The 22909-nt window shown below is 33.6% G+C and overlaps 1 protein-coding gene across 2 annotated transcripts; it reads right to left on the bottom strand.

The window, feature by feature from the left end:
• Positions 1 to 34: 34 nt before the first annotated feature.
• On the bottom strand, positions 35 to 22506 carry Dip-b (Dipeptidase B). Of its 2 annotated transcripts, none has more exons than XM_083043991.1 (9): positions 22397 to 22506; positions 21960 to 22261; positions 15557 to 15838; positions 11939 to 12047; positions 4426 to 4573; positions 1964 to 2310; positions 1288 to 1566; positions 557 to 796; positions 35 to 474 (listed from the first exon to the last, which is right to left on the bottom strand). In XM_083043991.1, exons 2-9 carry the CDS (start codon positions 21974 to 21976, stop codon positions 313 to 315), a joined length of 1584 nt encoding a protein of 527 aa, XP_082900117.1. In that variant the 5' UTR covers positions 21977 to 22261; positions 22397 to 22506; the 3' UTR covers positions 35 to 312. The 2 variants fall into 2 exon arrangements, with proteins under 2 accessions (XP_082900117.1, XP_082900118.1); XM_083043992.1 differs by having other exon boundaries at positions 21960 to 22241; positions 22397 to 22489.
• Positions 22507 to 22909: the final 403 nt, after the last annotated feature.

The following is a 22909-nucleotide window of genomic DNA, read 5'->3' as shown; positions in this document are numbered from 1 at the left end:
AAATATAATTTGTCTTTATTATTATCTATCAAAGAAGAAAAAATTGCCACTTCTAAAATTTTATCATCTTAAATACATACTTGTAATATTTATTGATAAATCTGATACTGCAAATGATCTTATTGTTAGTATAATCGTTTACGCTTGTATATTAAACTCATGCTGTACAGCTCATGGAAGCTCTGAGAATCAAGGATTTACGGAGATGATTAATCGTTATTTGCTCCGGTTAATGATCTTTACGCGCAAGCTTTCAAATATTAATTACTTGAAATATTATAATATATATGTAAGGCAATTGGTATTAATGTATCATGGATTTTTAGTGCCCGCAGCAGTATCATTTTTGTCAAAAAGAAATGCTTTAGCTAATGCTAAAACCGGGCAACCGGTTGGTTGATCGGGTAGACAACCGGCACTGCCGGCTACGTCCAGATGACAGTATTTTAGAGGCTTTTCTGATCCAATACCGTGCTAAAAGTCATAAATTGTTAAGAAATGTTATAATATTTAGGAAGACGTTAAAATCTGAAAAAACAAAAAAAAAATTCGATACCTTGTCTAATCCAGACGCCTTAATTAGGAAGGCGGCCGGTCCTTGATGACCTCGCGGAACTTTGGAACTAGGCTGACTCAGCGCTTGACGAATGTCGTCACCTTCCGCGTATCCTTCATGGGTGCAAAAATCCTCTCTACGTATTCGTGATATTTCAAACGGATCGCCCATAGTTTCGCCGGAAGCTTGAAGCTTTTCCGCATTACTAGACAGTCGTGCCACAGCGTTATCCATCGCAATCTATAATAATAAATATATGTATGAATTATATGGAAAATATAGATGGGGAATGTGTCTTTTTTAGAGATAATAAAGTAACCGATGAATTATGGTTAACGTATACAACGAACATAATTTTTATGCCGGAAGTCATATGCTTTCATATCACACGTCATTTGATATCATGTCCGGGATTCGATATAACGCTAGGCGTGGGTAAATTGCGCACTGCATCCAGGTCATTTATAACCCTGTCCAATTAAGCTTTCCTCAATGAATCAACAAATACGTAACCGTCTGTATACATTCCCGCCACTTCGCGCATCGAACATCTAGCTTTGTTATTACTGCGCGCGATGGTAGCACAATGAGATTATTCGCTCTCTTCGTTATTTCATGGCAGGTTATATTATACGTCATCCGACCGATAGGAATTCGAGCAGCTGCGCGTGTTATCTTAACATTTACTGAAATTCGGTTAAAGGTATGTAACGAGCGAGAATGCAACTTACGGAATATCCTGGGCCCGCAGATAACATTGCGTGGCCTGTTAACGTGGCTATTGTGAAGAGATGCGGGTTCACTGAACACAAGGCCATTTCTTTGAGATGATACAGAGCATCGGCCATAGCCATCCTGCCCTCGGCGTCTGTGTTGTTCACGCGTACCCTCGCGCCGGATTTTGCCGTTATCACTTCATCGGCGACATAACAGTTCTCGCCTACGCTATTTCTTACCACACACAAAGCGGCGACGACTTTCACTGTCGGTGGTTGCAATAAATTCACTATCTACAATATTGAACAAGAATTATATTTTTTCGATACGTACACATATGAAATTATCTTTGCGCAATTAAATTTCCATGCATTATTATTTGATTTTAACTCGCGACTTTGCCAATAATTAAATTTGTCAAAAATTATTATTCTTAAAATTTTTGATTCTTTTTTATATCAGAATGACAAGTGATATATGTATATGAAAGAGGAAAAAGGAGGGAGAGCGTGCAACCAGACTATTAATGCATTTTACGTTACCGTAAGGAATTAACGATGATTATTTCAAGATCTTCCAACTCTCGCGTAGAGAACTTATTAAAACCTAATTATTAATAGAAGCGAAGTGAAACGCGATCGTTTCCGGCGTGATGTATTACGACAAACTTGATGATATATTACGCGGCACCTGCATGAATCCGAGGCAAGCGGCCGCACCGCATTTGTCCCTTGACATGCCTGCCATGATACCCTGGCACTTGATGTCGGCACCACCGGTATCGTAAGTGACACCCTTTCCTACGAGCATGATCGTCTCCAAGACGCAGGCGGGCGGCTCGTAAGTCAAAAATATAATTCTACCAGCGTGACGCGGTATCACCGAGGCAGCGCGATTTACACAGGCGAACAATGGATATTCCTGAAGCAGGGTGTCTTGATCGGATATCACTTGCATCGTGACATTTGAGCCGCAAAACAGCTCTGCCAGATACTCTTCCACTCGAGGAGGTGCCATTCTTTCGGGATCTGCGCCTCCTAATTTAATACGGGGGATAAACATACCGCTAAATATTAATAGAATACGAATGGATATAAATTTAATAAAAAATGAATAAATATTATACAAATAAGATATAATCGTTGAATATTAAAGGAATAAAGTATTTGAATTTGACAAAATAATTGCAAAGGAAGCATTCTGTTTGTATTTCTTACTCTTATACTTTGTTATTTTATAGAATTTATTTCGATGAAAACAGGGGAATATTTATATAATATATTTAATATATTTATTTAATTGATTCTTTAGTTCAAATTGGGGAATTTAATAATCTGTTTTCGCGCGCACGAATGTGTTGCGATCCGTGAATATATATATATCTATCGTTAATTCTAGCTTATACAATATTTATATTGTGTATGTTATAATGCGAAATAATAAAATTATTCTAATTATGTATGTATTTTATTTGTTACAGATAGCATTGCGATACACAGTGTGATTCACGCGTTGCGTCGGGAGTGCCGTGTAAAGTGTCGCGCGTCGGGAGTGCCGTGTAAAATTTCGCGTGTCGGGAGTGTCGTGTAAAGTGTCGGGCGATAATTATTCGTATTTTCGCGAATGTCGTGAGTGCTACGAAGGACCAAGAGAGGAGGAGGAGGCCCAGGGAGGCATCGGGCGACAGCAGGACAACTGCGAGGTATGCAAAATAAAAAAAGTACACATACACACACACACACACATATGTATATATATACATAATTTGAATATTTTGTTTTCAGATCAATGAGCTGTGTACTACAACTCCGTTATTGCACGTATCGGTGAGTGAGAAATTTTATTTTATAACATCTCTAGGTAATAGGGGTGTGTGAAGCGTTTTATTTTGTGGACTCATAAATAATGAATTCTGGTTTTATTTTTAATAGTTCTAGAGTTCTTGATAGTTTAAACAAATCGCCAGAACTATTTGTTTAAACTATTAAGAACTCTAGAACTATTGAAAATAAAGTCAAAATTCTCAACTATTTATGATCTTCCACGAAATAATATGCTGGTTTCACACACACATGCGGGTTGAAACATGGAACATTGAATTCTTTTTCTTTCTACAAGGAATGCATTCCATCCAATTATTTTCAGACAAAAACACAATATTTCTCATCAGCTGTATCATAATTATTTTTACTCTTTGACAAATTGAGATCACAAGACTGTTATTTAATTATTTGTCCTTTGTTATCGTTTTTTGATAGAAAAATATAATGAATGAAAATATTGTTATAGATTTCGCAATTGCAAATGTCAATAGGTTGTTGAAAAATTAACTGAGATTAACGGATTTATAAAGTCGTATAAAAGACGTATTATGTGTTTCAAATTAATAATTGCGAATGTCTTTATACGATCTCTCACGCCAATAACGTTAAAAAATTCGCGTTTCGCGTATAATTTATTTTTCACTCTGGTACATGCGAATGATTCAGACTCGACTGAGCCTGCGGGAAACGGTCGGGTCATCAGAGTTTACTTTACGAAATTGTATTATCCACTTTTCTAGTTTCACTGCAAGAGCGAGCGAATATACGTTCTGTATTCAACATAACTGAACAGAAATATGTATGAAAATTCATGGTAACCACATATGCTTGATTCCCGCAAAAATGTTACGCATAAGATACATTTATGAAATGCTAAGGCAATCGTAGAAACGTCAATTATTATTAACTGTCTGTCGGAAAGGAGAGCTTTCTATTTTCCTTGTTCATGGGGCGTAACGACGTTAAAAATGAACATTTAAGTTCTCCAAATCGTCGGCTACTTAAACTTTAAACTCAATAATTCCCGGGGGCTATTTCAACTGAACTTAAAGCACCGGAACACGAGGAGCGGTGGGCTGTGCTCGATTAATCGGGAGCCAAAAGACCTCTCTCGGACAAGTGAAAAGCCGCGGGCGATTTTCTTCTCCTAAGCTTATTTTCTTCCATGAGAAGCGGAAACTCGCGACGGAAACCCGCGCACCTTCTCTTCCTTCATACGGACAGGAAAACCTGCTCCGCTCACTCGATAAAGTACTGTGCGAATTGTGTGTGCGTATACATATATGTATATGTACGTATGTGTCTGGAACAGAACAGGATAGAACTTACCAATGTCCCTTGCGACGTATCTGCCACTCTCGAGCGCTGAGGCGAGTTTCACGATACCCTGAAGCTTCTTAGGGCAAATCGGACTCCACACTCCGAGTTGACACGCTTTGTAACACCGATCCGGACATATCTCTCGCACCTCCAGAGGCTATAAAAATATCATTGCGAGTTGAAAATTATCATACAAAAACAATACAAATACAATACAATAAATACAAATACGAATATGAATAAGAACGATACGGCAAACAACAAAATAACAGGGTTGCATTTTTAAAAATAATAATAGAAATTTTTTATATTGAAATTTTAATTAAAATTACTAGAAGAGTTTTAAGGGTTTACAGAAAATTCGTGCTCGCGATGTTTTGTATCAAGTATGTTCTACATAATGTTTATCGGTTTTTTTAATATGCATTAATACGACTTAACTTTGAAATATTTGCAATTCGCGTATATCACATTAATTAATTCTTTTTGGATAGAGTATAATAAAGAAAGAGAAGTTTATTCGTCTGCATGAAACGTTAAGTACGATAATCTTCTTATCGGATAAGCACTTTGTAGATAATAAAGCTTATAGCTCTTATGGACTTACGTATAAACCGAATGAAAGATTTTCTAGCCGATTTTTACGTCTATAATAGCAAAGATCTAAGTAGCCGTCTTTGCTTTAAAAACTCAACATTTTAAAGTATATAACATTTTTTCTTTTAAAAAATTTTTAAATATGCATTTAAAATGTAGTTTGTGTTGATATATTATTGTGGAAAAATCGCAGTTTAATTATTTATGTAAATTATAATTCACAAATAATAATTCCGAAAATTCAAGAGAATATTCCTATAATTTTTTCACGTAATAAAAAACGGAATATACCAGGCTAATTCTTTTTACACGATTATTTCCAAAATTTTTTTCCAATAAAAAGAATCCGCGACCTGACACGTGCTTGCCGTTTTATCGCGACCTTTTTCGTTGTCTCTGACGCGCGTTCGTGCGGCTTGCGAGCAAGCGGAAAGAATCGAAAAAATAAAAAAAAATAAAAAAACTACGAGTAAGAGAAAAAGAGAGAGAAAGAGATCCATGCAGCGTTCGCGACGGCGCGGCGCGATGTTCCGATTACGCGGCACAGAAATTCCGAGGATGCTTTCGGTATTTGGAAAACGATGCCCCGTATTTGTGTCGGATGGCAGGAACGAGCGAGGCAAGGGGGTCATACAGAGAGGATAGGAAACTATCAGGAAAGAAGCGTAGGAGCTCGGTACCGACAACGTAACTGTGCCGCGGGCTGAGAGAGCGGTCGGAAGCTGAGGCGACGGAGACAGGGAGGGAAAGGGAGAGGGAGAGAAGGAAGGCCCGAGTATTTCGCTAATTAGGTCGCCTCACCGGCCGCCAGGATTCAGGAACGCCAAGCATTTGCTACTCTTGATAGGGCAGAGTACTCGGCTTACCTCCGCCGCGTCCTTCTAACCCCTTGCTACTATCCGCCACCGCCCACAAACAAACCTCGTCCTCCACCGACCGATTGCTCCTCTCTCGGTGGTCCGAACTTAAAGTTTTGGTCCTTGAACTTAGGAGACAAGAATGCCCATTATATACGGACAACGAGTTACGAGAATAGATAAGGCTTACCGCGCGTTAACTAATGCCTAGGAAGAAATCGATTCTGGATAATAGAGTGGATACGGTATAGAGGCGTCATAGATCGATTCGATATCAATGAAACGAGTTTTAAGCCGAAGATAGAAATAAAGTGTACATACACAGTATTAAATTAAATTACCGGTAATTTTGTGATTATCGTTTGTGTGATTTGTCCAATTAATTAGTGATATGTGTCACACGCAATAATATTGATAATACTATTGGCACATTATTGTTGTCATTATTTCTCGAAACAATAAATATCGCATCAAACTTCAATATTTAAATATCAATATGTAAAATGTTTTATTCAAAATTTGACTGACGTAATATCAAATTATCAATAAATTAAATTAGTTTAACTTCAAGAAATATACGTAGACATATTGCACATGGATTATATATTTTTTTAAAGCACATTGCAGCACGCGTCAAAATAATTCTAATAATTTTCAATTTTAATTAACTATTATATATAATTTCTATGTCATACATTCTATCTAAGGAATTAATGAAAAGTTAAAAATACTGTACATAAATATAATAATATTTATGAAAGTATAAAATATATATTTATAATAAATAATTTTAATATTTAATTATACATAAGAAATAATCACATTTAAATGACTAAATATAAAATAAATTAAATTTATATTTTTTTCTCTTTTCTCTCTCTCTCTCTCTCTCTCTCTCTCTCTCTCTCTCTCTCTCTCTCGTGTAATTTTAAAAAAGATTTGTCTTTTTCATAATATAAAATAAAAGATTTCTTGTGTTTCGTATAATCTAAACATCACAAGCAAGATCTTTCTTTTCCGACTACCGTTTCTATATCCGTTCAAAGATATCGCTCCTTCGTTATCTTTGATCTTCGACAAAAAGGGGTGACTAGAGATATTGCCTTTATTCTGATATATAGCTATTTTTGTGTTTTATGTCGAATAAATCAATATTATATTAACGTTTACTTATACATGTATTGCGTGCCATTGGAAATTATAGTTTGAACGAAAGAGTGGTTCGTTCAAAACAAAAATTTGTATATCAACAACCACTGGCCGATCCTGGGGGGGGGGGGTTTAACCCCCCCCCCTGCAAATTAAAAGAAACAGTTTTGCTGAATTTGTTTAAAAAATATAAATAAAGAAAAACAAACATTAAAGAGCTATCGACGTCAGGATCCGCTAGTGTATATATATAAGTATAAGATACACTGTAAATTATACTCATTAGGCATTCAAGGAGTTAAGTATAGATTAAGTCAGACATAGGACGAAATAATGAGATAATTTCATTGCACGAAAATAATTAGGTGAAATTCTTTGTATCTATATAATATATATATATATATATATATATATATAATATATATTATATTTATATAATATATATTATATTTATATAATATATATTATATAGATACAAAGAATTTCGCCTAATTATTTTCGTACAACAAAATTATCTCATCATTTCGTCCTATGTCTGACTTAATCTATACTTAATTCCTTGAATGTGTAATGAGTATAATTTACAGTGTATCTTATACATACATATTGTATATATTATATAGATAGAAAGAATTTCGCCTAATTATTTTTGTGCAACGAAATTATCTCATTTCGTCGTATGTCTGACTTAATCTAAACTTCACTCCTTGAATGCATAATGAGTATAATTTCCAGTGTATCTTATACGTACATATTGTATATATTATATATATATATATATATATATATATATATAAAGAATTTCGCCTAATTATTTTCGTGCATGAAATTATCTCATCATTTCATCCTATGTCTGACTTAATCTAAACTTAATTCCTTGAATGCGTAATGAGTATAATTTACAGTGTATCTTATACATACATATTGTACCTATATATTATATAGATATAAAGAAGATATAATATATATATAAAATATATATATATAAAAGTATAAGATACACTGTAAATTATACTCATTACGCATTCAAGGAGTTAAGTTTAGATTAAGTCAGACATAGGACGAAATGATGAGATAATTTCGTTGCACGAAAATAATTAGGCGAAATTCTTTATATCTATATAATATATACAATATGTATGTATAAGATACACTGGAAATTATACTCATTACGCATTCAAGGAATTAAGTGTAGATTAAGTCAGACATAGGACGAAATGATGAGATAATTTCGTTGCATGAAAATAATTAGGCGAGAAATTCTTTATATCTATATAATATATATATACATATATACACTCGCGGATCCTGGGGGGGGGTTTAACCCCCCCCCTGCAAATTAAAAGAAACAGTTTTGCTGAATTTGGTTAAAAAATATAAATAAAGAAAAACAAACATTAAAGAGCTATCGACGTCAGGATCCGCTAGTGTATGTATATAAGTATAAGATAGACTGTAAATTATACTCATTACGCATTCAAGGAGTTAAGTTTGATTAAGTCAGACATAGAACGAAATGATGAGATAATTTCATTGCACGAAAATAATTAGGTGAAATTCTTTATATATCTATATAATATATATAATATATATTATATCTATATAATATATATTATATAGATACAAAGAATTTCGCCTAATTATTTTCGTACAACAAAATTATCTCATCATTTCGTCCTATGTCTGACTTAATCTAAACTTAATTCCTTGAATACGTAATGAGTATAATTTACAGTCTATCTTATACATACATATTGTATATATATTATATAGATATAAAGAATTTCGCCTAATTATTTTCGTGCAACGAAATTATCTCATCATTTCGTCCTATGTCTGACTTAATCTAAACTTAACTCCTTGAATGCGTAATGAGTATAATTTACAGTGTATCTTATACATACATATTGTATATATTATATATATATAAAGAATTTTGCCTAATTATTTTTGTACAACAAAATTATCTCATCATTTTGTCCTATGTCTGACTTAATCTAAACTTAACTCCTTGAATGAGTAATGAGTATAATTTACAGTGTATCTTATACATACATATTGTATATTTTATATATATATATATATATATATATATAAAAGTATAAGATACACTGTAAATTATACTCATTACGCATTCAAGGAGTTAAGTTTAGATTAAGTCAGACATAGGACGAAATAATGAGATAATTTCATTGCACGAAAATAATTAGGCGAAATTCTTTATATCTACATATATAATATATACAATATGCATGTATAAGATACACTGGAAATTATACTTATTACGCATTCAAGGAGTTAAGTTTAGATTAAGTCAGACATAGGACGAAATAATGAGATAATTTCGTTGCACGAAAATAATTAGGCGAAATTCTTTATATCTACATATATAATATATACAATATGCATGTATAAGATACACTGGAAATTATACTCATTACGCATTCAAGGAGTTAAGTTTAGATTAAGTCAGACATAGGACGAAATAATAAGATAATTTCGTTGCACGGAAATAATTAGGCGAAATTCTTTATATCTATATAATATATACAATATGTATGTATAAGATACACTGGAAATTATACTCATTACGCATTCAAGGAATTAAGTGTAGATTAAGTCAGACATAGGACGAAATGATGAGATAATTTCGTTGCATGAAAATAATTAGGCGAGAAATTCTTTATATCTATATAATATATATATACATATATACACTGGCGGATCCTGGGGGGGGGGGGGGGTTAACCCCCCCCCCTGCAAATTAAAAGAAACAGTTTTGCTGAATTTGTTTAAAAAATATAAATAAAGAAAAACAAACATTAAAGAGCTATCGACGTCATTGATCCTGGAATAAAAGCTAATCATGAAATCAAAAATATTAAATAAAATAATTTTGCAACCTTCTCCCCCCTCCCCCCCCCATTATCGCCGTCAGGATCTGCTAGTGTCAACAACACACTATTTCTTGCACTGTTAGTCTAATATTCTATTATTCTACTTCGTAAAATTACAACGGCGCGAAAAGAAAATAATTTTTTGGAATAATACTGCAAATGTAAAAAACACGATTAATATGATAATAATAATATATTTTTGCTGCAAAAAAACTGCATTACATAAAAATTCTCTAATTATTAATGACTATTTGTCTGCATTTGGCAGAAAAAGTTTCTCTTTGCCGTCATGTATGACATTTGACATTTGCAATGTTTTCAATGGAAGGACTCTTTCAATGGTTGTATCCAATTAAGTATGCTCAGTCACCGAGCATACGCATGCGAGGCGATCGATCGGACGGCTCGCGCTGGTAAAGCGATTACTAATAGGATCCGCAAATCGATTGCGCCGCGTATATACCCGTACTGGATAACTTCCGACTTGGAAGTTCGCATAATAACGCGGATACTATCGCCCGATTGTAATTAACCATGGCGGCGCTGAGGTTAATGAACAAATGGAGCTTGCAATCGAGTTGGGCAACCTGATATCCTCCGTAAGACACGCCGCACACTTATCCATCAAGCACAGCTTGCGCCCGATGGCTGTCGGTGGCAGGTGTTGTTTGATGACCGTGTTGACCGCGCTCTTCGCCGTCGGTATCTATCATCGGGCGATCGTTTATTCAAGATGTCGTTGAACGAGACCCCGTTTAGGATCGGAGGCTAGGGGTCTATAGTCTTATTTTCGGTCGGTGCTGTAGACGCCGTTGTTGTTTGGCGCGTATTGTCGTGATGGCTCTTTGTCGCCGTCACGTACATACGTTCTTATCCGAGAAAAATGAGCTCTATCGAGAGCTCGAATTCCTCCAATCGAGAATTCGCCGAGTGATTCTCTATTCGCTTAATCAGCCGGAGATTGAACGCTCGTTCGATCGTAATAATTGCGTTCGATGCGCAGATTATGATGCACGGATACTTGTACTAATCCTTATTGCGGCACGTTTGCTAATTACTGCGGGATATATATCCCGGTTTCTCGTAATCGTTAAATAATGAATATCCGGGCAAAGGTTCAGGATAATGACGCGGCCATTTGCGAACGAAGATCTTATTGGAATGATCGGACATTAATGGGGTAGAATTAATTCGCGTTTCCGCAAAATATCGCGGATTTAGTTGAACTGCGTCACGCGGCCCGCGCAATTACGTCATTAGTTATGGATTGAGATCACAGCAGCAATTTAGTTTATAGAGACAAGGTGGATGGATTTAGTAGAGTTAGAATATGGTGAGCAACTCTTCCCTTCCCCCTCAAAACCAATCAGACCACAGCGCACCAAACTCGGCTAAAACACGGAGGTGAATTCCTTCCAAATACAACTACAACAGGCTTCCTATTCCGTCGACGTAAGTGCGCACAAAGCTGTACTGTATCCGTTTGATTGGTTTAAACGGCTCTTGTGTAACCACAACTGTACCAACTATCTGCGAAATGCCTTAAGCGGATATATATTGGCACAATCGAGTAACATTCGCTTATCGATTCTCTCGACTTTGACCAGTGATTTACTGATTTCTCTTTTTTTCATATCTGATTCTCTTTTCTGTAATAATTTATATATGACAATTAGAAATTTTCCGACTCACGCTTTGCCATTTATTCAACTACTCTTGTAGAAATCTGTGGCTATTATTTTTAGCTAAATTAAATCAAATGAAATAATTATGATCTTTTGTATAAATATATCTCTCTAGGTGCAATAATGTTTCAATAAAATTAAATTTATTTATCGACTTTATCATAGATTTTTACACGCATTTGCGTGCGATTGTGATCTTATCCCATCTATCGAAATTGAAATTATTTGAATTAGTTCATGGATATAAAAAGATCTTGAAATGTGATATGATTTATTCGTTATAATATTATTTCAACGCGTTAGTATTATGATTAATAATTCGCGGTATGGAACTTACCACGTAGAGAGCCTCGAGAGCGCCAAGAAGCGTGACCAGCTCAACGTTCTCAAAACGGTCATCCGGCAGCAGCACTAATAAAGGACGCTTCACACCAGCTTGCAAAGTTCTGATAAATGCAAAAAAAAATTATGAAACCAATCAAACTGATATTAATATAAATTATACCGTCGTATCATAAAAATATTTGATCATATAAAAAAATAGAATTTGAATTAAAGTTATTAATTTTAATCTGACTCAATAATCCAAAATTATTATTATTATACGGATATAAGATGGAACTCTGTGACATAAGAATTATTTTCTATTTGTCATGAGTCGATAGATCTATCTATCATTCATTAAAAGAATTAAGGGAATGTCGACGGAAGAATCAAACGGTCAAGAGCCTCTTTCTGCTGACAGACAGATAAACGGAAGGATGCCAATCTAAGAATCCAGTGAAGGATCGAGAGATACCCTAGAGACGGAATTTAGGGGTTGAAAGGCATTCATACACTTGAGAGGAATCTGACCGTAATTATGATGTGGATATATCGTCAATGTTCAGCGATCGTCAGCGGCTATCGTGGATCTACGCAATAATATTGATATCATAAAACCGGCAGGGGAGGGTGGGAACTACCCGGGGAACGAACGTCCATGCAAAAAGGGAAAAAAGAAATGGGTTTTCTCTGGGGAAAGGTGCGGTTCTCTCATTGAGTATCCTCGAGATACGAATAGCCATTTTCGCTCACTTCGTGTCCAATTTTCGTCTTGTCTGCTTGTAACACAAACGCAGCCGCGTAATTGAGAATCTCTCGCTTCGGAGTATCACGAACTATTAATCTATCTTTAAAGCATCGCTTTATCATATTTAAACTTCGTTATATTCTCGATGCGCGCGTTGCTCGTACTTTAGAATTTCGAGAAACTGTCGTTTCTCGAAAGCGGTTCTCGAATCTCTCGTTCTGTTCTCGATTTAACAGAGCACTTCTGAGTTTGATATTAATGTCGCGTAGAATCGTGAGTCATTATTATTCCGGGATTTCAAAAGGATTACAAATACCGCATTATTGCTCAGGTGTGTAACGGAGTGTGATAACAATTTTGCAAGAAACATTGGTAACAATTAAGATACAGACGATACAAATCGTAGACCGTGGCTGTCTTCGTCTGTAGAATATTAATAAGCATCTCACACAAAGAGGGAGAAAAATAACTCTCATAAAAAGCAAGCAAATTGTACTTTTAAATAATGATATAGACTCGAACAGTTACTTTATGCACTCTATTAGAAATTCTATTGCACTAGATTCAAATATGTAGTAATAGAAAAAAAATAGATGCCGAATCTTTATATATTGAATTAATCTTTTAATAGAATCTATTTTTATAATTTTTTAAATACATTTTCTCTTATTTATTTTTAATCATATATATGTATACAAATTTTATTATTTATATTATATTATTATCAATTATATATACTTTAAACGTTATCGATCATCAGATATTTCTAATGCCATTTTTATTACCCGCGTTGAATGCAATACATTCATCGATCTAGATAGAACACTTTTTATTACTAAAGCGAAATATATTTCAACATTGCAAAGCATTACGAGGTACGATCTCCGATTTTTCTCATCTAAAATGGAACGTTCTCCACGCCAATCTCTCGTTGACGTTGCTACTGTTTCGCGCGAAAAAAAGCAGTTGCGGCAAACAGACGGGAATTTCATTTTTCAATCGAATTTCAGAGAACGAACAGGCATATGGCTCGCGCGGAATTTCGTTCGCGCATCATTGCGTTTCCTCTATGCAGCTATTCGAGTACACAAAACACTGTCAGTTCGCGACTCGTTTCGTTGCAAGACCATCATATCGTGACAGTGAAAACTCGAATGCGCGAATGCAACGGTATGCGGGTACGAAGATGTTCAAAATTGTAAACATGCAATCAAGGGCCTTTGATTAATTACTATTGATTACGATTAATTAAAACGAATTCGGGGGAAAAAATTTGGCATTTTTCAGATCTCTGTAAATGATCGAAAACGTAGATATAACATCATTTCCTGCACGTGCTCGCTGAGTTCAAATATACGCGAAAAACATTGGAATCTACGCGTTGCGATATTGCTGCGAATTTCGCAAAATGTTTCTGAGCTGAAGAATGCTTATTAGAAATATCACAGATATTAAAAATTATTGTTAGAATATTCTCTCTCTTACACTGTAAATAAAAAATTCACTGATTAAAGCAATAACATTTTCACTTACAAGATTTTACCGAAAATCAACGAGTATATTTTATTGATCTTTAATAAAAATATTCAATAACTTGACGCGGCTATTTTTTTGTAGTCAATAAATATTAAAACGTGCCTATATCACGAAAAATTGATATGGAGATAGAAATTTCGTTGAAATCGTCGAGATAAAAAACAATCATTATTGCTATATTGCGCGGCATTAGTTTAATAGCATCGTGTCATTATATTGTCGTTTCCTTTGTCCGTCGCTTGTATAATATTACCATCTTCCTACGAAACGACAGATAACCGGGACTTATCCAGCGGCGTCGGTAACCACGATTTAATTCGCCGACAGCATATAAAGCGTTGAATTAAGAGGCAATTCCCAGTCTGGTAATGGCGATTACCAAGAACCGCTAGAGACTTATAAAGTCTGAAGTTTAGGTTATTCATAATAACACAATACTTCGCATAAATAATAAATGCAAGCACCAAGCTTAATCTTGCATTTATCGTCAATGTTTATATAATAGAATTTTTTATAAAGTAAAAATATATATTGAATATAAAAATAAGTAATAAACTGTGAGACTTTCTGAATATAGACACAAAAGAGTTTAATGTCATAGTAAAAAATCATTATTATTGCATATATTTTAAATAAAAGTGATTAATAAAAGAATTACTCCTTTATAGAGAAACTCGACGAATTTTCTTTTATTTTCTGGCATAACATATTTTATGCTGTCGTAGCAATATTGTCAATTTTTATATACGAAAAAAATTTGTTTTAAAAATATAAATAATTTTACTTGTTGAAAGAATAGTTTTGTTATATATATGTATATTATTTCGCTACAATAACGAAATTATATTTATTCCAATCAAAGCTAACTGTTTCGCTGCAAAAACAAAATGCATTTGATTATAAATAAACTATTTTGCAACAAATTAAATTAAATTTACTACAAAGTATACTTCACAATAAAGTACATTTCTACCAAATATACATATATGTAAAAATTTTCTATTTTATTATTAATTTAGTATAACATAAGATTTTTTTCTCTAATATCAAATAATTTTATTTACGATAACAAAATTTAATTACTTTTATTTCAAATATGCAAAATAATATGATAATGATTTTTGCTACGACATTATATATTCTTTTTTTCTGTATATATATTCAGAAAATCTCACCGTTTATTGCTTATTTCCATTTGATATATCACGAAGCCATATTTGAAACGATATGCCGATAACATATACATAAAGTACTTTCCTACGACTGCGACGCTTTTGTTACTGATCGCATTAAAAAGGAAGAATAAAGAGAAAGAAAAGCGTGTGGGAGATCACACAAAGGAATTACCGCTTTATTCCCTTCGTGGCAGCCTCTGCGAAGCTCCGCACATCGTGATAATCCATGTTAAGCGGACCCGTTGGACTGTAAATGAGCCTTTTTGCGAGCAAATTGATGGGCAAAACCGCGCCGATCACGCCCAGTGCGGCATCGATCTGGGCAGCAGCGTAAAGGACGGTTTTGAAGGGTTCCGGCTCGTCGGTTCCAGGAGCATTTCCTGACACCAGAATAATGCCATCATAATCGCCGCTGCACAAATTCGTTTCAACTTTCAGCTGACACGGCATCCATCTGAAATGAATCATTATGCTTGTTATCTGGACACGCCGCTAATTATTATTGATAAATCCGATTAAATCCGAGAGCAAAATAATTAATTCATTAACAAAAACATTACGTATATACCCATTCAAATTAACATAATTACAACAGAATTCAAATAAATTCAAATAAAGATCCTTGTTAAAAAATATAAAAAAAAAAGATGATATGATATGAAAAAAATGATATGATATTGATTTAATAATCATAATTCATTATAAGCTAAAATCTGCTAAAATGACGGCGCACTGATATGATTTGAATAATGATGAATATATGTTTGTATGAAATGAAAAATACTTCAAATACTTTAATTTTATTGTTTAATAAATGTCTAATTGAAATTGTACACTCGAAGAGTATAGACTATATATATATATATATATATATATATATATATTCTAGCATTTGGTACTCTCTTAAAAAGAAAAGAAAGAGATTTTGGGTCTAGTCAGACGAAGTGGTCTTCGCCGGGCTCGGCCACATACTGTGGTCTGTAGCTCGGCACTTGGCACTCTCGACGCTTGCCTTCATTCTTAGATGTGAAGTTAGATTTTGCCATCAGTTAGCGACACCGCTGCGCAGAGTATTGCGATCAGTGGTAGGGATCAGTCTCACGCGAGACATGCAGCGTGGTGAATGCATGGGACGCTCGAGTCTAATGGAAAGGGTAGAAAGAGAGAGATGTGGCGAGGCGCCTCGCCAGGCTCGATTCATTTTGCCTATGAAGTTGAGTTTCGCCGTCAGGTGGCAACACCACGCAGAGTCTTTATTATGGAGACGCGCGAGTCTAATGGAAGCGCAGGTATTTTGATCGAAAGATTCTTGTAGAATATTCTATTTTTTTTGTTCGCATTTTCTGTTAAAGATTTAAATATTGAATTTTTATAAAAAAATACAAACGAAATATGTTTTGAATTGTTGATATAAAAAATGATTAAATAATCAAGCGTTATTTTTATATTTTGCATACTTTTCATTTAGCAAAATTATCTGTAAAATTTCTATAAATCGCAAACAGAGGAAAGCATAAAGTTTCTATATTTTTATTTTGATATATCCTGCAACATATATCTATGGAACGAATACTTGCATAGAGTTTGATTCTTGCTGTAGGAATATTTATGTATAAGTTCATCTCTCTCTTTGCTCTTTGCATATTGCAATTTTGCATTAATTTCGCAGTAAAATCGAATAGGAAAATAGACAGTGTATTCGCTTATTTAAAAAAATTAAGTCACACGCAACGTAACATATGTTTTATAACGAATTAGTGAATAAAAGCGTACATTAAATTTAAGATAAAACTGAGATTCTTTTGCATATATTTCGTATTAGACGGACGTTGAATATTTCATTTTTGTGTAAAATCATTATTTGACCAATAAACTCAAATCGATAACTAAAGAAACGATTATGACTTGTTTCATGCATGCAGGTATAGATAATCTTTGCTGATTATACTATGTTATTTTCGAACGATCGATACTATCATCTGTATAGTATGGCACAATAGGATTTCAATAGCTCTGGCATCAGCAACTTGGAGAATCTTTTCTCTTTTACGATAAGATTTCCTCGAATTTCTTTTTTACGCAATACACAACAGAACTTTACAAGAAAACGCAGAAAAATAACTTTATTATGTTTAAAAGACACGAGTAGTCATATCAATACTTATTTTTTTATAGTTTATTTTAATGACGAATATTTAAATAAAAATAAGACATATTTAATTGGTTAAAAAATTAGATTAAAAAATATAAATTAATCGAAATGTTGTTTGCGCTATAATTATCATTTTTATTTCAATAATTTCAATAATTTCAATAATTTCAATAATTTCAAGGCTAGAAACTATCATTTTTATTTTGTTTTTGTTCTACTTTATTATTGTATATAAAAAAATAATGTGTTAAATTAAACATAAGCAAAAACATTTAATTATTTTTCAAGTTGCTCCCAATTATACTTTATTTGATTTTACATTTAGATATCGCAATATTTTATTAGAAAATAAATTTATACATGTGTATATCATACTGTAATTATATAATTATTTCATAAAAAATATGGCATCCTTATCGTCAACGACACTCATAAATAGCGGGAGTTATCTTCAGCTTTTAGCGCTAAATTAAAAGTGAATCGTTAAATGTGGGTCTTGGAAAACAGAATATTTCTCAGTCGGGCAGCGCATAACCATTAGATAAGACCGTCGGCGGTACCTTCTACGTGGAATATATTTGCATTATCTTAACTTTACAATACGTATCTATATAGTATGGCTTATCACACAGCAGTCGTCATTGCTAAATTACTAGAAAGTAAATATTCGAAAACTGCTGTTCAAAATATTAAAATAGCATTTACATAAATAATATCCATACAATGCGATAAAAAATGATATGTTTTATGCTGTTGTTTCATTACTAGTGTGTCTATGTAAATATATTTTTGAATAATGTATGAATGTATGTATATATATATATACATGTGTAAAAATGAGGATTTGTCAATATTGCAAGCGTCCATATTTCGTGCAAGAAATTATATAGCTATGTAAAACATACTATATAGGTATACTATATAATTAAATTAAATTAATATTCTATATAATTATATATAAACTATACAAAATAATTATATAATTATATAAAAAGACTACATAATCGTAATACCACAACAATTCTTTTTATATAACAGAAAAAAATATTACAAATGTGTAGAAAATATGCTGAATGCAAAAATGAATAAAAGTATATTTTGTAGAGAGTAATTCCCAGAATAGTATAGAATCAGTCAGTTGTAACTGCTTTCAAAATGTTCTTCAAAATCTTGTATATCGATTTGATATAAAATTAGCAAGGTCAATCAATTAGACTCGGTCATGTCAGTAATGTTTATGTTTATCCTGAGCTGTGGTATATATCTCTAACGATTTTCATGATTGTGAAGTGTTTTGTTGATTGAAATCAGCGATTAGATTTACGCGAGATTTAATATCGCAATCGGAAGACGTGCGACTTAATTAGAAAATTCTATATCAAACTCGACTATTTCTTTTTTTTCAATGCTAGCAATTGACGCAAATCTGGTTTTAATCGCGTACGATAGTTTCTCTATACTCCTATACATTTCCTTTTAACGCGGGCGTTAACAGATTTTTCCTCTCGCGAAATCAACCCAGTCAACGCTGACTAGTCACAATTCGGGCACAATAACGTTGAATTCTATGGAAGATAATAAATCTCAAGAGTACACATGATATCGCGCGCGCGACCGTGATAAATCGAACGTCGATCGATCGCGAACATAATCCAGCAGACAATAATGCTTTCCGCGCGATCTCGAGGGCGCGTGTATATATATCACGCGATGATAATGAAGTCTTTGTAGATCTACGGCCATTGCTGCATCAGGTGTTTCCACAGGATCGCTTCGTGCGGTTTATGCATGATGCGCTAATAATTTACTGCTATCTATATCTATGTCTGGCACACATCGAATCTGACAATGGCTTTAAAGAGCGAAGAAGGAAAGGTGCACGAGCAATCTTTAGAAATTATGACTGCTGTTTCGTGCGGCACAAGACATCTCGATGAATAATGTAACGCAAGCCTTTATCGTGACACAATGTTATTACCTATATTTCTGCACTTGTATATATATATATATATGTATAAGTCATAAGTCTGAGTTCTTAAAGATGTATAAAATATGACCGGTCTCGCGCAAAGCGTCGCGTAATAACACCCTTGTTATCGTTGAAATACATAAGAATTCGGATGACATTCTTGTTACTGACAATGAGATATCGCGCTTACACAATTCTGTCATATCCTTTTGAATTGTCTATCGGAATCATCTGATTCCTTTTTATAAATTTTCTGTAATGAAGTCTAGATTTAAATTGTCATAATGCTTTCATTCATTATACACTGGAAATGTAATTAAAAAGAAAATTACTTCTCTCGTCTATTTATAAAAAAGATATTTTAGTCTATTTATATAAAAGATATTTTAGAAGAGCTTGCGCGCTTTACTTTTAACAACATATATTTTGTCTTTGAAATTTTTACCCAAATATATTTTTGATATATTTCTAAACATCTTATCTGAAATCTTCTTAAATTCGTTTTACAGTTTTCGTACAATCAAAATATTTCGAAATATTTTTTGACAAACTGCAGCCAAGTGATGAAGTGTACTTTCTATTCTCTAACATTAATAGTATTGATATATATTGCTACAATAATTAATTTCAATGAGATGGATAACAAGTTTAACAAGTATTTAACAGGTTAACTACAGTTTAACTACATGTTAATCAGCGTAGCATCATGTCCGAACAACCAACTTTCGGAGCTACACACGATGAAATCGATTCGAAGTCGACAAGACATATATGTGTGTTTTTATGATCCATAATATATACATATCTCATAAAATATAATATTAAAGTATTTTTAATAGGATTAAAAGTATTGTTTGTCTCAATTTTATCAAATTATCTCAGTGTTATCAAATTAAAGATGTAAATCTAGATATGTGTTTAATAGATATTTAAATATTGATAATCTAGATGTAATGTAGATATATATTGACAAAAATTGTAGCAATATATTGATATGCTAAGTTGATAACTGATTTTATTAATAACTAATATTTCTTTTAATTAAAATAGAAACGCGAGTATAAGATTTGATCAATGTGTTGCTTGAACAAAATTTCTAATATATAAATTGAGACATTTAAATATGTGTTTATAAAGAGGAAAAGAGGGGAAAAAATATTCTCTCTTTCTTTCTAGATTTGTAAAATTATTATCTGCAATAACGCAACTTTTATAGATTGCTTTTTATCAATATCTTACATTATGGAATATATCGAATATGATTTACAAAACAACGGATATCTATTTGATAAGCTTTAAAGTGATTCTGCCAAGAGTTTGCGAGAAAATTAAAAAAATAATATCACGGAAACTACATTATATTAGAGTTCGATGTCAGTTTCCTTCTGATGAATGAAACAACTTCTATCACGCGCTCTCTGCAAACATGCACAATGTGCAATCAATCAGGGGCATGTTTTAAGTTGCGAGCTAATGATGCCGGGAACTTTGCAGCTTCGAAACAGTTGGGCACCACTGTCTCGTGTAACAGAACCGGCATTGGATTGGAGAAACTCGTATTTCTCTTGAGCTCGCGCGAATCCACAAGCGAATATGTTTACGTCGAATTTTCGACATAAATTGCCTACTGTTCACCGAGAACTTACAATTTGCAATGGAATTCCGAATTACTCGGTAATTATAATATGCAATTTTAACAACGCACTTTGTGCAACGATTTTTTAATATTTAACATTTTAATATTTAAATATTATTCAGTATGTACGACAACTTATAAATATTACAAACCAAAAAATGAAATTGGTTATTCACGGTTTCAAACTAAACCGAAAGCACCGAGATGTATAACTTTGATTTCTTTTTTTTTTGAAGGGGGGAATGAGGAGAAAGACATGTAAAAATTTTGAATCTATAATTTTATATTTTTCTACCACTAAAATTATATTTTAAAAATGTTTGTACATAGACATTTGTTAGATACATTAATTTTTTTTCTATTGAGATTTGTTAAACATACTCAAAATTAGAATACATGCTTCTGATTAAGTACATATTGTGCAAGCTTGCAGAGAACGCGTGATAAAATAATGCATCTATTTTTGCCTATTATGTTATCATTATATGACTTATTGTTAGTTTACACCGTAGAAACTCTTGATACGGGTATCAGCTTGGTTTGATAGACGCTGTTCTCGAGTACCATTCTAATACACGGGCATTTATAGTGCCAATATCAAACGATTTAATACGGATATAATAGTTGATATCAAGTGTTCGGTGTAAACTAATTGAAAAAGATTTGGACGGTTGAGATGATTGAATCCGAATCATCTACGTGGATGTTCTGGTCCTCATGAATGATTATGGTAAAATGCACAAAAGAGAGGAACGTTTTGTGAAGAGTGTTTACCGCACACATCGGAGCACGTGTGTGCGGATTCTCCGCGCATTTACCTTAATTCCATCGCCATGATGCGTTGCACTCACGTTGTATTCGTAAGAGAACTTCACGTGTAAAATACCGCACAGACACGTATTATCTTCTGCACGCTCGTCCTAACACGAGAACAGTACGTCTTCCGTATAGCCAACAGAAATAGGCACGCAGTTGTTCCGCGTGTTCCACGCGATCTTGCTGACGTACTGTCAAAATGGAAGTGCTCTCGTAGCTTGATCGAACGCCTCGAAAAAGCGAAGAGCGCAGGATCGAAACCGTACTCGCGGCACGCTTCAAACCTGAAAGCCGGTGATGTTTACTGTAACAGCAGCGGAAATAATTGAGAAATTAAAAAAAAAGAAAAAATGAAAATTAATGAAGAAAGAAAGAGAGAGAGAAAAAAAATAAATAGAAAAAAAGAGAGAAAGGTATAGATAAGAGCGGAAATTCGTACTGTTATCGCTTTACGTGCCAACGATATTATCATTTCTTGTGCAAAGAGATTTGCGAGTGGCTAGCTCGGGAAGGCGCGTAGTACTAAAGAGCGGCCGGTGTTTTCTCAAATATAACCGACCTTGCTCTGCTACTTCACTACTACAGAGTCATTTTGTCAGAGTAGGGTGTACACTGTACACTAGTGATACTACTACCGTTAAATCACTGCAACGTTGCCAGTGTTTGTGCAGTCTGCACCTCGAACCCAGAGGCCTTGAATTTCCAGTTCCGAAGAGAGAAATAGCGTCGATGGTCAATGGTCGATGGTCGATGATCAAATGTGTAGACTACACATATATCTCTATAGCGTTTTCTTTCTTAATATTTATTATATTCGTCTAATTTTTGTTATACACACAAACACAACGATCAGTTTATATATTGTGCGATTAAATTATCTATTCTAAGGTTAACACTTTTAAATATTTACTGATTAAAATTTGTTTATTCAAAGTAAATTTATATATAGTAT

The sequence above is a fragment of the Prenolepis imparis genome, unplaced genomic scaffold, assembly GCF_030444845.1.
Source record: "Prenolepis imparis isolate NDT839.2.m4 unplaced genomic scaffold, iyPreImpa1.0 SCAF_8, whole genome shotgun sequence".
In the NCBI taxonomy this organism is placed as follows: domain Eukaryota; kingdom Metazoa; phylum Arthropoda; class Insecta; order Hymenoptera; family Formicidae; genus Prenolepis; species Prenolepis imparis.
This window is presented reverse-complemented; position numbering and strand designations above follow the sequence as displayed.